Raw genomic sequence first — 13,163 nt, 5'->3', positions numbered from 1 at the left:
CAATAGCATGCTGTTTTGATTATTGTAGCTTTGTAGTATTCTCTGAAGTCTGGGAGGGTTATGCCTTCAGCTTTGTTCTTTTTCCTCAGGATTGCTTTAGCAATTCTGGGTCTTTTATGGTTCCATCCATCCATATGGTTTTTAACTCTTATGGGTTTTTTTTTCTTGTCTTTTTTTTCAATGGGAAACTAGCTAAATTAATTATATTGCATATACACAATAAAATACCAGCTACTCCAGCTTTCTTTTGATTTCCATTTGCATGGAATATTTTTTCCGTCCCCTCACTTTCAGTCTGTATGTGTCCCTAAGTCTGAAGTGGGTCTCTTGTAGACAGCATATATATGGGTCTTGTTTTTGTATCCATTCAGCAAGCCTGTGTCTTTTGTTTGGAGCATTTAATCCATTCACATTTAAGGTAATTATCAATATGTATGTTCCTGTGACCATTTTCTTAATTGTTTTGGGTTTGTTTTTGTAGATCCTTTTCTTCTCTTGTGTTTCCCACTTAGAGAAGTTCCTTTAGCATTTGTTGTAGAGCTGGTTTAGTGGTGCCGAATTCTCTTAGGTTTTGCTTGTCTGTAAAGCTTTTGATTTCTCCAACGAATCTGAATGAGATCCTTGCCGGGTAGAGTAATCTTGGTGGTAGGTTCTTCCCTTTCATCACTTTAAGTATATCATGCCACTCCCTTCTGGCTTGTAGAGTTTCTGCTGAGAAATCAGCTGTTAACCTTATGGGAGGGGCTTCCCTGGTGGTTAAGAATCCACCTGCCAATGCATGGGACATGGGTTCGAGCCCTGGCCCGGGAAGATCCCACATGCTGTGGAGCAACTAAGCCCATGTGCCACAACTGCTGAGCCTGCGCTCTAGAGCCCGTGAGCCACAACTACTGAGCCCATGTGCCACAACTACTGAAGCCCGCACGCCTAAAGCCTGTGCTCTGCAACAGGGGAAGCCACCACAGTGAGAAGCCCTCGCACCACAATGAAGAGTGGCTCCCACTCACCGCAACTAGATAAAGCCCGCATGCAACAACAAAGACCCAATGCAGCCAACAATAAATAAATAAATAAATTTATTTATTTTTTTTAAAAAGCCACTTATTAAAAAAAAACAAAAAAAACCTTATGGGAGTTCCCTTGTATGTTATTTGTCGTTTTTCCCTTGCTGCTTTCAATAATTTTTCTTTGTCTTTAATTTTTGCCAATTTGATTACTATGTGTCTCAGTGTGTTTCCTTGGGTTTATCCTGTATGGGACTCGCTGTGCTTCCTGGACTTGGATGGCTATTTCCTTTCCCATGTTAGGGAAGTTTTCGACTATAATCTCTTCAGATATTTTCTCTGGTCCTTTCTCTCTCTCTTCTCCTTCTGGGACCCCTATAATGCGAATGTTGTTGCATATAATGTTGTCCTAGAGGTCTCTTAGGCTGTCTTCATTTCTTTTCATTCTTTTTTCTTTATTCTGTTCTGCAGCAGTGAATTCCACCATTCTGTCTTCCAGATCACTTATCCGTTCTTCTGCCTCTGTTATTCTGCTATTGATTCCTTCTAGTGTAGTTTTCATTTCAGTTATTGTATTGTTCATCTCTGTTTGTTTGTTCTTTAATTCTTCTAGGTCTTTGTTAAACATTTCTTGCATCTTCTTGATCTTTGCCTCCATTCTTTTCTGAGGTCCTGGATCATCTTCACTATCATTATTCTGAATTCTTTTTCTGGAAGGTTGCCTATCTCCACTTCATTTAGTTGTTTTTCTGGGGTTTTATCTTGTTCCTTCATCTGGTACATAGCCCTCTACCTTTTCATCTTGTCTGTCTTGTTGTGAATGTGGTTTTTGTTCCACAGGCTGCAGGTTTGTAGTTCTTCTTGCCCCTCTGTTGGATGAGGCTATCTAAAAGGCTGTGCACACTTCCTGATGGGAGGGACTGGTGGTGGGTAGAGCTGACTGTTGCTCTGGTGGGCAGAGCTCAGTAAAACTTTAATCTACTTGACTGCTGATGGGTGGGGCTGGGTTCCCTCCCTGTTGGTTGTTTGGCCTGAGGCAATCCTACACTGGAGACTACCTGGGCTTTTGCTGGGGCCAATGGCAGACTCTGGGGGGACTCACACCAAGGAGTACTTCCCAGAACTTCTGCTGCCAGTGTCCTTGTCCCCACAGTGAGCCACAGCCACCCCCCGCCTCTGCAGGAGACCCTCCAACACTAGCAGGTAGGTCTGGTTCAGTCTCCCCTGGGGTCACTGCTCCTTCCCCTGGGTCCCGATGTGCACACTACTTTGTGTGTGCCCTCCAAGAGTGGAGTCTCTATTTCCCCCAGTCCTGTCAAAGTCCTACAATCAATTCCCACTAGGCTTCAAAGTCTGATTCTCTCAGAATTCCTCCTCCCATTGCCGGACCCTCAGCTTGGGAAGCCTGACGTGGGGCTCAGAACCTTTACTCTAGTGGGTGGACTTCTGTGGTATAAGTGTTCTCCAGTCTGTGAGTCACCCACCCAGCAGTTATGGGATTTGATTTTACTGTGATTGTGCCCCTCCTACCGTCTCATTGTGGCTTCTCCTTTGTCTTTGGATGTGGAGTATCTTTTTTGGTGAGTTCCAGTGTCCTCCTGTCGATGATTGTCCAGCAGCTAGTTGTGATTCTGGTGTTCTCACAAGAGGGAGTGAGAGCATGTCTTTCTACTCCACCATCTTGGTTCCTCTCCTCCAACTCTTATGTTTATTAATGGGTGGACCTGGAACCTTTTCCTTCTAGTAAAAATGACCAGGTTGGAATGGAAAACTTTGTTCACTCCAGATTTAGTAAATCTGGCAAAACATCTCTCTCATTCTCTAGATGTTACCTTAAAGGAACACAGTCAAAATGCTTAATCTCTAACTCCAGCAAATGAATGATCCTAAATATAATCAAAACCTGCCTAGTTTCTAGATTGTTACAAAATTAAGCACTTGTCTTCCAACATCCTCCCAATTCTCAGTGACAGGACTCCAAAGAACTACAGGTGGTTTTCCCAATCCTCCTTCTTAACTGGCTTGAAGGAACATTTCTCCAGATTGGGGGGAAATCTCTTCTAGTCCTAACTGACAAGGGAGCTACACTCATTGCTCAATTCTGCTACTATAAAACAGCCCTGCCTCAAAGTACTAAAACAGTCCAAATAGTGCAGATCTTTAATGAGCCTCAAGAGGTTCTTGTCTCTGAACCTATTCCCTTTTGTTTAGGACTTTTGAGAGATACTCACCCTTTTCTCCTTGGCTCCTCTGCCCATATCCACTTATTAGGCTAAGACTTCTTAGAGAATTATCATGCCAGTATTTTTTCTCCCCGAAGGGGAAAATATAGAAATTGACAGTAGTCATCAAAGCAATCCACCAAGTGAATTAAATTACCCTTTGATATCTTTTATCCCATCTCTGACCATACTAGAGCAGATTTTGGAAACGCTGATCATTTGTCCCTATTGAATCAGCTACCACTTTCCTTATGAGCAAAATCTCCAAATGATGTTGGCAAAATTCATAGCACATTTCCCATTAAAATTCAGAGGGACCCCTCAAAATCTCTTCCCAGAATTAATTGATAACCTAAGAGTAAGGAAGCCATTCAAGGTGTAAAGCCCATAATAGAAGATTACAAGGCTCAAGGCCTCATTATCCCTTGTACTAGGCAGACACTCCCATTTCACCTGTGAGAAAATCTAAAGGCCAAGGGTGGAGGCTTGTCCAGGACCTCCCAGCAACAAACAACATTGTTATCTCTGTTGTTCCTAGCCCTCATAGTTATTAGGTAGTAAATTCTTTACTGTAACTGATTTATGTAACACATTCTTTAGTATTTCAGTTGGTGAAGCTAGCCAATACCTTTTTGCCTTCACTTGGCAAGAAAGCCAATTCACCTGGACTGTAATGCCTCAGGGTTATACTGAGCCCCTATTCTTGGGCAAATCCTGAAGGTTGATCCCTAGAGATAACTGCTTTGTTGCAACAAGTGGATGATTCACTTCTTTGCTCTCCTTCTCAAGCCTCCTTACAGGAAGACAGCATCCACTTGCTAAACTTTTAGCCTTAAAGGGACATAATATCACCAAAGAAAAATGGCAGTTTGCCCCAAACCAGGTTTGATATTTAGGGCATCAGATATCAGAACAAGGGATACACTTAGATCCAGATAGAATTCATGGTGTCTTAGTTTCCCAAAACCCAAACTAAGTGCCAACTGTGAGATTTTCTTGGTCTAGTTTGTAATTGCTGAAATTGTGACAGGTTTCCTTGGGCTAGACCTTAATGGCTAAAACTGGCTTCCAATTTTTCCCCCTTATGGCCAAACTTCTGTATGTTTTACACAACAATAACAACACAACCTAATTTTATGGGAAGAATTGGATGAAATAGCCTCAAGGTCTTAGAGAAGAGTTTGCTGAACCCACCTGCCCTTGATCTTCCCAATTATCAAATTCCATTTTTCCTTTTTTATATGAAAAGGACGGGAATGCCCTTGGGGTACTCACCCCAAAACATGGATCCACCATTGATCCATAGGGTATTATAGCCAGCAGCCGGACCCTGTGACATGAGGATAACCCCCTTGCCTTGCTGTGATCCTTCTAAACCTCACATCCACTGCTTTTGGAATTCATAAACTCTCATCCTTTGAGCTAGTCACAGCATACCCAATGAACTTGGCTCCTGCTTCTTTAACCTACAGCTGATAAAGGGAGAGATACTCCAATATTGCAAAGGCCTAATTGCTTCTATCAAAAATAACCATGTTTTGGTGGATCAGTCTTTTCACAGTGCACCCTTGGGGGACAAAGACCTTAAGCATCACAACTTGCAACTTGGAGATTTCATCTATCAGAAAAGATACATCCAGAAGAACTCTCTTCAACCTTGCTGGAAAGTACTCTATCAAGTACTCCAGACAACCCTTGTGCTTCCAGACTCCAAGGAATAGACTATTGGCTTCATGAGACACACCTAAAGAAAGCATCGAACCTTAACTGAAACTGCACATCATCTGGTGACCTGAAAGTAAAGATTTTCCAGAATTGAAGCAGATGACATCTGATAAGACAGCTTTCCCAAGATATCTGGACCAGGCCTGTTGGAAGTTTGTCACCAAGCCTTTGATGATGGCATAATGCCTCAGGAGATCTCTGATGTCTATGATTTTGATAACAGGACTTTAGATAAAAAGTGCCTGAGAGTCCTCCTTCCTCCTCCTTGTTACTCAAATGTGACCTTAATAGGTTTCCAATCTGTGCACTTTCCCTCTGATGTGAGACACTATACCCAGGAATGGTCCTTCTTGACATTGAGGGACAAAAAGCCATTGACACTAGAAACCCTTACTCTTGATAGCAATGCTTTCAGAGAAAAATCCTGATCAAAAGGGGAAAATGTAAAATATTAATACACAGAAACCTCAATTAAATAGAGTTGGGAGACCAGAAGGGGGAGCTCTCACACCCTCTGGTGATAGAACCTACAGGAAGAAGAAAGACTCCTTTCCTGCCAGGGACTCAGCCAATGAAAAGCCATGAGCTCTTTGTTTTATTTATGGTCTGTATGTTTTCACACCGGACTGAAGCCTTTCCTTGAAGACAGAAGGCCTCTTCTGTGGCTAAAGTCTCTTTAGAAAAGGTTATCCCTACCCTGGGGAACTCCTCTAGAACTGTGAGGAACCCATCTTACTGGCCAGGTGCTTTGACAAGTCCTTTTCCTCTCTATAAAAGTGTCCTCCTTCCTTTGCCATGCCGGGACTTGCATGTGGTTTGGCAATTCTCTGCTAATCCTGAATAAACCCATCTTTGCTGGAGAAATATTTGGCAGTGTTTTTGTTTCAGGTCAACAGCAGTCTGTGTGCTAGCATGTGCACTGCTAATAGGTTTGTCATTGTTTCTATGCTTTTTCAGTGGGCAGAGTAAAGAAATCCTTTTTATTTTATGGAGATAATATATCATGAGTGCATAATGATATTTCCAATTCAAGTTTAAGAGTATAGGGCTATTTCTTAACCTCTGATTTCTATTTCAGTCTCTTTTCTCTCACACTAAAAATCTTAATTCTTAAACAATATTAACTTAATTATGTACCAGTTTATTACCAACAATATGATTACAGAATTGGTTTATTTTTTCCAGTTCTTTTTGCCTTATGATATATCCCACTAGGGACATATGGTCAAATTACTGTATTTTAAATCACTTGAAATAACTCTTCTCTGTGTGGTTAAGCCACTAACTCAATACACAGTTATTTAAGTGTATTTGGTTTTTTGCTTTAAATTCTAAAATAGCTCTTTAAATTTCAATTTAATTTAGTTTTATAGTTTTGCATAACAATCACATGGTTTCACAATCAAATCCACTCACTCAGAGACGTCTGGCACACATTCTTATCCTTTTCAACCTGTTCTCTCATCTCATAGGTAGTCTAATATTTGGCTTATCCTTCCATTTTTTAAAAATATAAGCAGATACATCTCTTTAGATATAAGCTAGCATACTTGACACCCTACTCTGTACTTGGCTTTTTTCCAATAATATATCCTAGTGATCACTCCATAACAATATACAGAGATAACCCTCTTTCCTTTTTATAGCTGCAGAATACTCTGAAGGGGAGCACCCCAAAATATGCCACTTTGGCATATTGATTGGTTTGAATTAAAGGTACTTGAGAAACAGCCAGTGCAAGGACACTCTGAGCCACCTTTGTCTCCCTGAAAGCAGGATATAAATCTTCCATGTGAAAGGTACCCACAACCCCCTCTAGCAATACCAGAAAGGAAGAGGACATCCTTAACACCAGAGACAGGGAATTTAGGGCCTTCTCATCCCTAAGCAGATCTTGTTACTTCGCCAACCTACTATCACAAGGCCACACTACTTTCTCTTGTCAATTCTTCACAAGTTTATCATTTCTTTGTCTAAAAACATATAAAAGCTTCCTGCTTTGGTCCATTCTTTGAGTCTCATTTTTATGCATCTTCTGTATGTATGAAATTTAAATTTGTTTTTGTCCTTTTAATCTGTTTCATGTCAGTTTAATTATTGGACCAGCCAAAAAGCCTAGAAAGGAAGAAGGGAAAAATTTTCTGCCCCTGCAACTCCACGGGTGGATGTTTCAGTCTGCTATTGAATATAGCTATTAATAATAATATAGCTATTCAATAATAACTCAAAAGTATCTCTTTTGAGTTATTTCCAGTCTTTAGCTTTTAGCTCTGTAGTTAATAACTTTGTGTATATGTCCTTTTATATTTTTTGCCAGTGTGTCTTTGAGATAAATTCTAGAAGTAGGATTATGGGATCCAAGGGTAAATGCGCATGTGATTTTGCTACATGATGTCAAATTCCCATGGGATATCCCCAACAGCAATGTATGAGGGTGCCTGTTACCTTGAAGCTTCTCTAGTAGAGTGCATTATCAAATGTTTGCCATTTTAATATGTGAAATGTCTCAAATGTTTATAATACTTAAAGATGAACATCTAACTCTCCCCCACTTGAGGTAATCTATTTTTGTACTAGTGGTAGATTGAAGGAATTTTTAATAGATTGGACATGGTGCTAGGCACAGTCCACATCAATTAAAAAATCATTATTTGAATAATATGGAGATAATATTGGAAGCATAAAGTCTAAAATATCAATTCTCTTTATCTGCATTACTTTGAACTTAACTACGAACACTGATTCCAAAATGAGAGACATCTTTGAGGAAACTCTTGTCCTACCTTATTATATGGGATTTAGAGAATTTGGAGAAACTGTATATAAGCTTTGCAGGGAATTTTGAGACACGAATCTTAAGGTTTTAAGTTCCGTTAGCCATTGCCATTCTTTTCACTAGAATGTCCTTTGATAGGTTAATTTTACCTATAGCATTTAGCATAGTACCTGGCATACAGTAGGTGCTTATTTAAAGCCTATTTATTTAACAGCTGAATGAATCCCTGCCTTTTCCCTATGTTGTGATTTAATACCATCACTAATTTAAGATCTGTTAGATGGAACCAGAAAATAGAATATACTGGCTTCACTTTCTTGGGACACACATTAAGGAGCAAGTGTTTACTAAATTGTTTGTCCTTTTTCACTGTTTATGTTCAATTTTTGAATTTCATTATTTTCATCCATTGTTTATCCTTTCCTCAATATTGAACTTCAGTTCTCGTCAGAATTCACTTTTTCTTAACCAGGCCTAGCTCTCAAAAATTATATACATTGAGTGTTTCATAAAGAACTATTTCATTGAAAGCAACAAAAATCCCTTCTCTCCAAGATTTAACAGCAGAGAATGTTTGCTAAGTGTTTTGAAAAATACGCTCATTTTAGAAAATATCTCCAAACTTTCCATTCCTAAAATAAAAAATCTAGTTGGTTATAATTCTATCTACACAATTTCATATTTTGCTCTTTTCACTTAATAAGTATTTTCCCGTGACATAAAAAATTTTGAAAGAATATTCAAAGTGAGTTAAAATACCTCAGAGGACCCTGTGTACACATTCAGAGCACCAGAAAGAGTATTTGTGTCTCTCCCCCTTACGTATACAGTGATTGAAAGTGTCAGCTGCCTCAAGGGTATGATGTGAAAATTTTGTTTAAAAATAGAAATTGCAGGGGGTGTGGGTTCCATCCCTGGTCAGGGAGCTAAGATCCCACATGCCTCGTGGCTAAAAAACCAAAACATAAAACAGAAGCAATATTGTAATAAGTTCAATAAAGACTTTAAAAATGGTCCACATCAAAAAAAAAAAAAAAAGATAATTCACCTTGAAAATAGTCTGACAAAGTTTGGTGCTAACTAAATAAATCCTGACTTTTTTTTTTTTTTTGTGGTACGTGGGCCTCTCAGTTGTGGCCTCTCCCGTTGCGGAGCACAGGCTCCGGACGCGCAGGCTCAGCGGCCATGGCTCACGGGCCCAGCCGCTCCGCGGCATGTAGGGATCTTCCCGGACCGGGGCACGAACCCACGTCCCCTGTATCGGCAGTCAGACTCTCAACCACTGCGCCACCAGGGAAGCCCAATCCTGACATTTTTTTTTTTTTTTTTTTTTTTTTGTGGTACGCGGGCCTCTCACTGCTGTGGCCTCTCCCGCTGCGGAGCACAGGCTCCGGACGCGCAGGCTCAGCGGCCATGGCTCACGGGCCCAGCCACTCCGCAGCATGTGGGATCCTCCCGGACCGGGGCACGAACCCGCGTCCCCTGCATTGGCAGGCGGACTCTCAACCACTGCGCCACCAGGGAACCCCCTGACATATTTTTTACGGAAAAGACAGACCAGTAATGGTGGTTCTAGAGCTGAAAAGTATGAAGCGTGCCCATAAGGTACCTCAACCTCTGTGCCTGAGTGCTGGACTGTGTTGGGACTTATATTTATGAAGTATTCGGGAATTTATTCAAAGATTCAGAGAACGGAAAGTGATGAAAATAGAACCCAAAATGAAAATGACACTTTTCAAGTAGACCGTTGTTATGCCTTTTGGAGGGGTGGGAAAATACGGAGGGATTTCCCTGACTTTTTGTGGGACAGAACAAGAATATCTGATTGGTGAGAACATAAGTACCAAAATGACCTTCGGTCACCCTTAGGTTTGGCCAGTAACTCTAGGAATATAAACAGGTGGGCCACAAATCCAAGCGCTGACGACCTACACCAGCAGAATTTCCTTCTTCCTTCTGGGTCAGAGAGCGTCTCCTTCCCAAAGAGTTGGACCCCCAACTCTATAAGGCAAGCTACTTTCTTTACAGTTTTCTGGGTATCAGTGTGACAGTCTCATCCCTGCCTTCACTGGGAGGAAAAGGAAAGGCACCACCTCCACCGGCCTCAGCCATACGTTGAAGCACTCGGGAATTCCCCGGATGTGAAGCAAGCGCTTTAGAAATAGGCCAACTGCCAGGGACTGCAGTAGGCAAAAGGGGAGAAAACGCTTAAAGAGGTAGGTGGGAAGGCATTTTATTCCTCTTCTGTTTTTAACTTTGAGAATTATTTATTTTATTTCATTGTTTTGCGGTACGTGGGCCTCTCACTGTTGTGGCCTCTCCCGTTGCGGAGCACAGGCTCCGGACGCGCAGGCTCAGCGGCCACGGCTCACGGGCCTAGCCGCTCCGCGGCATGTGGGATCTTCCCGGACCGGGGCATGAATCCATGTCCGCTGCATCGGCAGGCGGACTCTCTCAACCACTGCGCCACCAGGGAAGCCTTGTTTTTAGCTTTGACTTGCAGCTCTTGCATACGGAAATTCTATAGCTTCCCCAGTTTGAGGACCCCACCCAAGAATCTAGAGACAAGCGGCGCACGGCCAGCTTTCTACCCCAGGCCTAACGGGCCACTCTGGGAGGAGCCTAATGGGTCCAACCACCGCGGCCTAGAACGCCAACAAATAGGGTAGGAGAGGCTGGAGATGGGGGCGGGACGGCGCGGCTGCCTGACCGCTGATTGGCTGATGGCACTCATCGCCTGGTGCCATTTGTTGTTGGAGGGGCGCACCTGACGTAGCCGGCGTCCTGCACGTGCAGCCGTTTAAGCGGCGTCAGCGCCTGTGAGGACCCCGGGAGAGCAAGCAGCAGGGAGGTGAGTGGACCAGCGGCTTTTTTCCCCCCGGTATGCGCCTCGTCCCGACCCTCTGGGCTTCCCAGTAGCTGGACTTTGGGCCGACTGAAGGACGGATGGGGTGGGCGGGAGGTTGAAGCAGTCCTTTGGTGTCATTCTGCTTCCTGCCGGAGGGTCCAAAAGCACCGTGGGTGCCCGAAGTCTGAGGCTGAGGCCTGCAGAGGAGGTGAAGGAGCCTTTTTGACCAGCCCCTGCTCGTCTTTTTCTCTGAACGGGGATGGTTGTAGTAACACTGTGTATAAATCCTCCTTGGCGAACCCAGTCCTTTGTTGGAGGTATTTGGGCCACCTAACCACTGCTTCCTTCCCTGACAAACTTCGAGGCCTTGATTCCCCCTCCCCCACCCCAAGAAACTTAGTCAAAAACTTTAAGCTAAACGTCTTACCTACTTTTGAAGGGAGGCATGTGAAGGGAGAAACCTTGAGTAGTATCTGAAAAATTTCCCCTCCCCTTAATATACAATAAGACGTTTGGGGACTCTTCGTTGGAGAAGATAAATTCTATCAGCAGATTTTGGGAGAAAGCCTAAACATCAGTGGGGACATGGTGATTGCTAGAGTGATTAGGTAAGTGGTTCAACTAATTTTTAAAGAGAAAAAGGATGGACATAAATGCTCTCTCTAGGGAAGAAACAAAACTTAATTGCTTTTCTCGCAAAAACTTTTGGGGAGGATCAACACTTAGTTGAGTAGTTTGGCGGGGTATATGTGAAATGATGAGGGTTTATGCTTTTAAAGATACGATTCTGATCTCTCTGATTCTGATTGAAGCTAAATGTGCATGTTTGTATTTTTATGAAAATAGAACTGGAAGCCACCATGGGAGATGAAGATTGGGAAGCAGAAATAATCAAACCTCGTATGTCTTCCTATGTTCCTGTATTTGAGAAGGTAATAAAACTTAAAGTTTGCAGTTATTAAATGCTGCAGATTTTATCGAAGTTGAAAATGACTGTGGTGAGAAAGTTCTAAATTACAGTTTGCTGTGCTTATCTCCGTGTGATTGTTATTAACTATCTCATGGGGAATGATGAAGAGGCACGCTAAGCCTCAAATAGAATAAAATAGTCTGAGGTAATTTGATAATTAAAAACTAAAATGTATATAATAATATTAACAATTTAATTTAAATCTCAGTGATTTAGGACTTGTGGGTGAAAGCAAGCTTATGGTAATGTGGTTGAATGTCTATGAGATACAGTCATATAGAAAACTGAAAAAATATAATTTGATTTTGGTTGACGTTTTGAATTCTGAAAATTGGTTTCCTACAAGCAGGGCTCTCAAGATAAAAACATTAGGCTGATTCAGAGGGTAATATCAGTTTGATCTTCAAATGTACAAATCAGCAGATCTTTTTTCTCAATGGTGTTTGAAGAGTTACATTGGAATTCAGAAGAAGGGGTTATGGAGTGGGTTTTGGATTTCAGTTTTGACTTGAAAATTGACTTAATAAGGTGAACAGACTCTACTTTAGAAGATAGTGTATTTTAACGGGTTGCTTTTACGCAAGTGTTATGTACTTGAAAATGTCTCCAAAAGTTGATTTTTTTCCTTTTAGAATTTCCAGTTGGTGTTTATGTTAGTCAATTCTGACACTTTCTATTTCAAGTGATGTCTTAGTGGAAATTCTTAATTTACCCCAAATCATAAGATAAGTAATTCTTTGTCTCAATTGGATTTGATCTGTATGTATATAAAGTTTATATTAAAATACCTAAGATGTTAATCTGAATTTATGGTGTTTCTTGTTTTGGGAATTTTTCCCAAACATGTTTTTGTATAGATTGTAATGATAGTACATAATAATAATTTTTGATTTCAGCTTTTTCACTCTTCAGCATTAACTATTCCATATTACTAATTTCCTAAAAATAATTTCTAATAGTTATATAATATTTCATGGAATAGAGCTACCATAACATAAATAATTTTCTGTTGGTGTGAATTTAACATGTTATCTTTCCACTGTAATATTGTCACGAATATCTACAGTTTATTCTTTGTTTTAATTTGGGAGTATTTTTTTCAAAAATGAAATTACTTGGTCAAAGAATATTTTATGGTTCTTTCTTTCCCTGGTTCTCAGCAGATTTGTTCTAATACAAAGTTTAACTCACAGATACAGATGTTCTTCCACTTGGACTTGTCTAATTTTTATTTTTTCTTACTCTGAGATTTTGTCTTCACTAACTATTCTTCAAACAGTATACTTACTGCACTGTAGCATGTTGTGCATGGTTATTGCAAAGGGTGTCTGAAATTGAGGATGGTCAACTCTCAGGCTTCCAGATTTACCTTTTGGAAATCTTTGTGCTATTCAGTAACATACTTTGTTTCTTGATATTGGTCATACTGAGTTTAATATTAATTTATGTTAACATGTCTACCTTATTCTTAGTACCTATTTGTGTGGGGCCAGTTTGTAGTGTTGTGCAATTAGTTATTTGGCCTACTTGACTCTAAGGAACATGGTGCAATCAGTGGCTTTGTTTGCCTGCCTTGGTTGAATAAGAAATGTAGAAACTAAGGATGAATACGTGACAT

General features: G+C 41.0%; 1 protein-coding gene across 3 annotated transcripts in view; it reads left to right on the top strand.

Moving 5' to 3' along the window:
* Positions 1 to 11,435: 11,435 nt before the first annotated feature.
* DDX4 (DEAD-box helicase 4) overlaps positions 11,436 to 13,163 on the top strand; it is a gene marked incomplete at both ends in the record, with an annotated part of 84,936 nt that continues 83,208 nt past the window's right edge. For all 3 annotated transcript variants that reach the window (XM_079702222.1, XM_079702220.1, XM_079702221.1), the window contains one exon: positions 11,436 to 11,507. In XM_079702222.1, the coding sequence (XP_079558348.1) occupies positions 11,436 to 11,507 (72 nt within the window). The remainder of the gene's footprint in view (positions 11,508 to 13,163) is intronic.

The sequence above is a fragment of the Hyperoodon ampullatus genome (assembly GCF_949752795.1).
Source record: "Hyperoodon ampullatus genome assembly, chromosome: 4".
NCBI classification, from domain to species: Eukaryota; Metazoa; Chordata; class Mammalia; order Artiodactyla; family Ziphiidae; genus Hyperoodon; species Hyperoodon ampullatus.
This window is presented reverse-complemented; position numbering and strand designations above follow the sequence as displayed.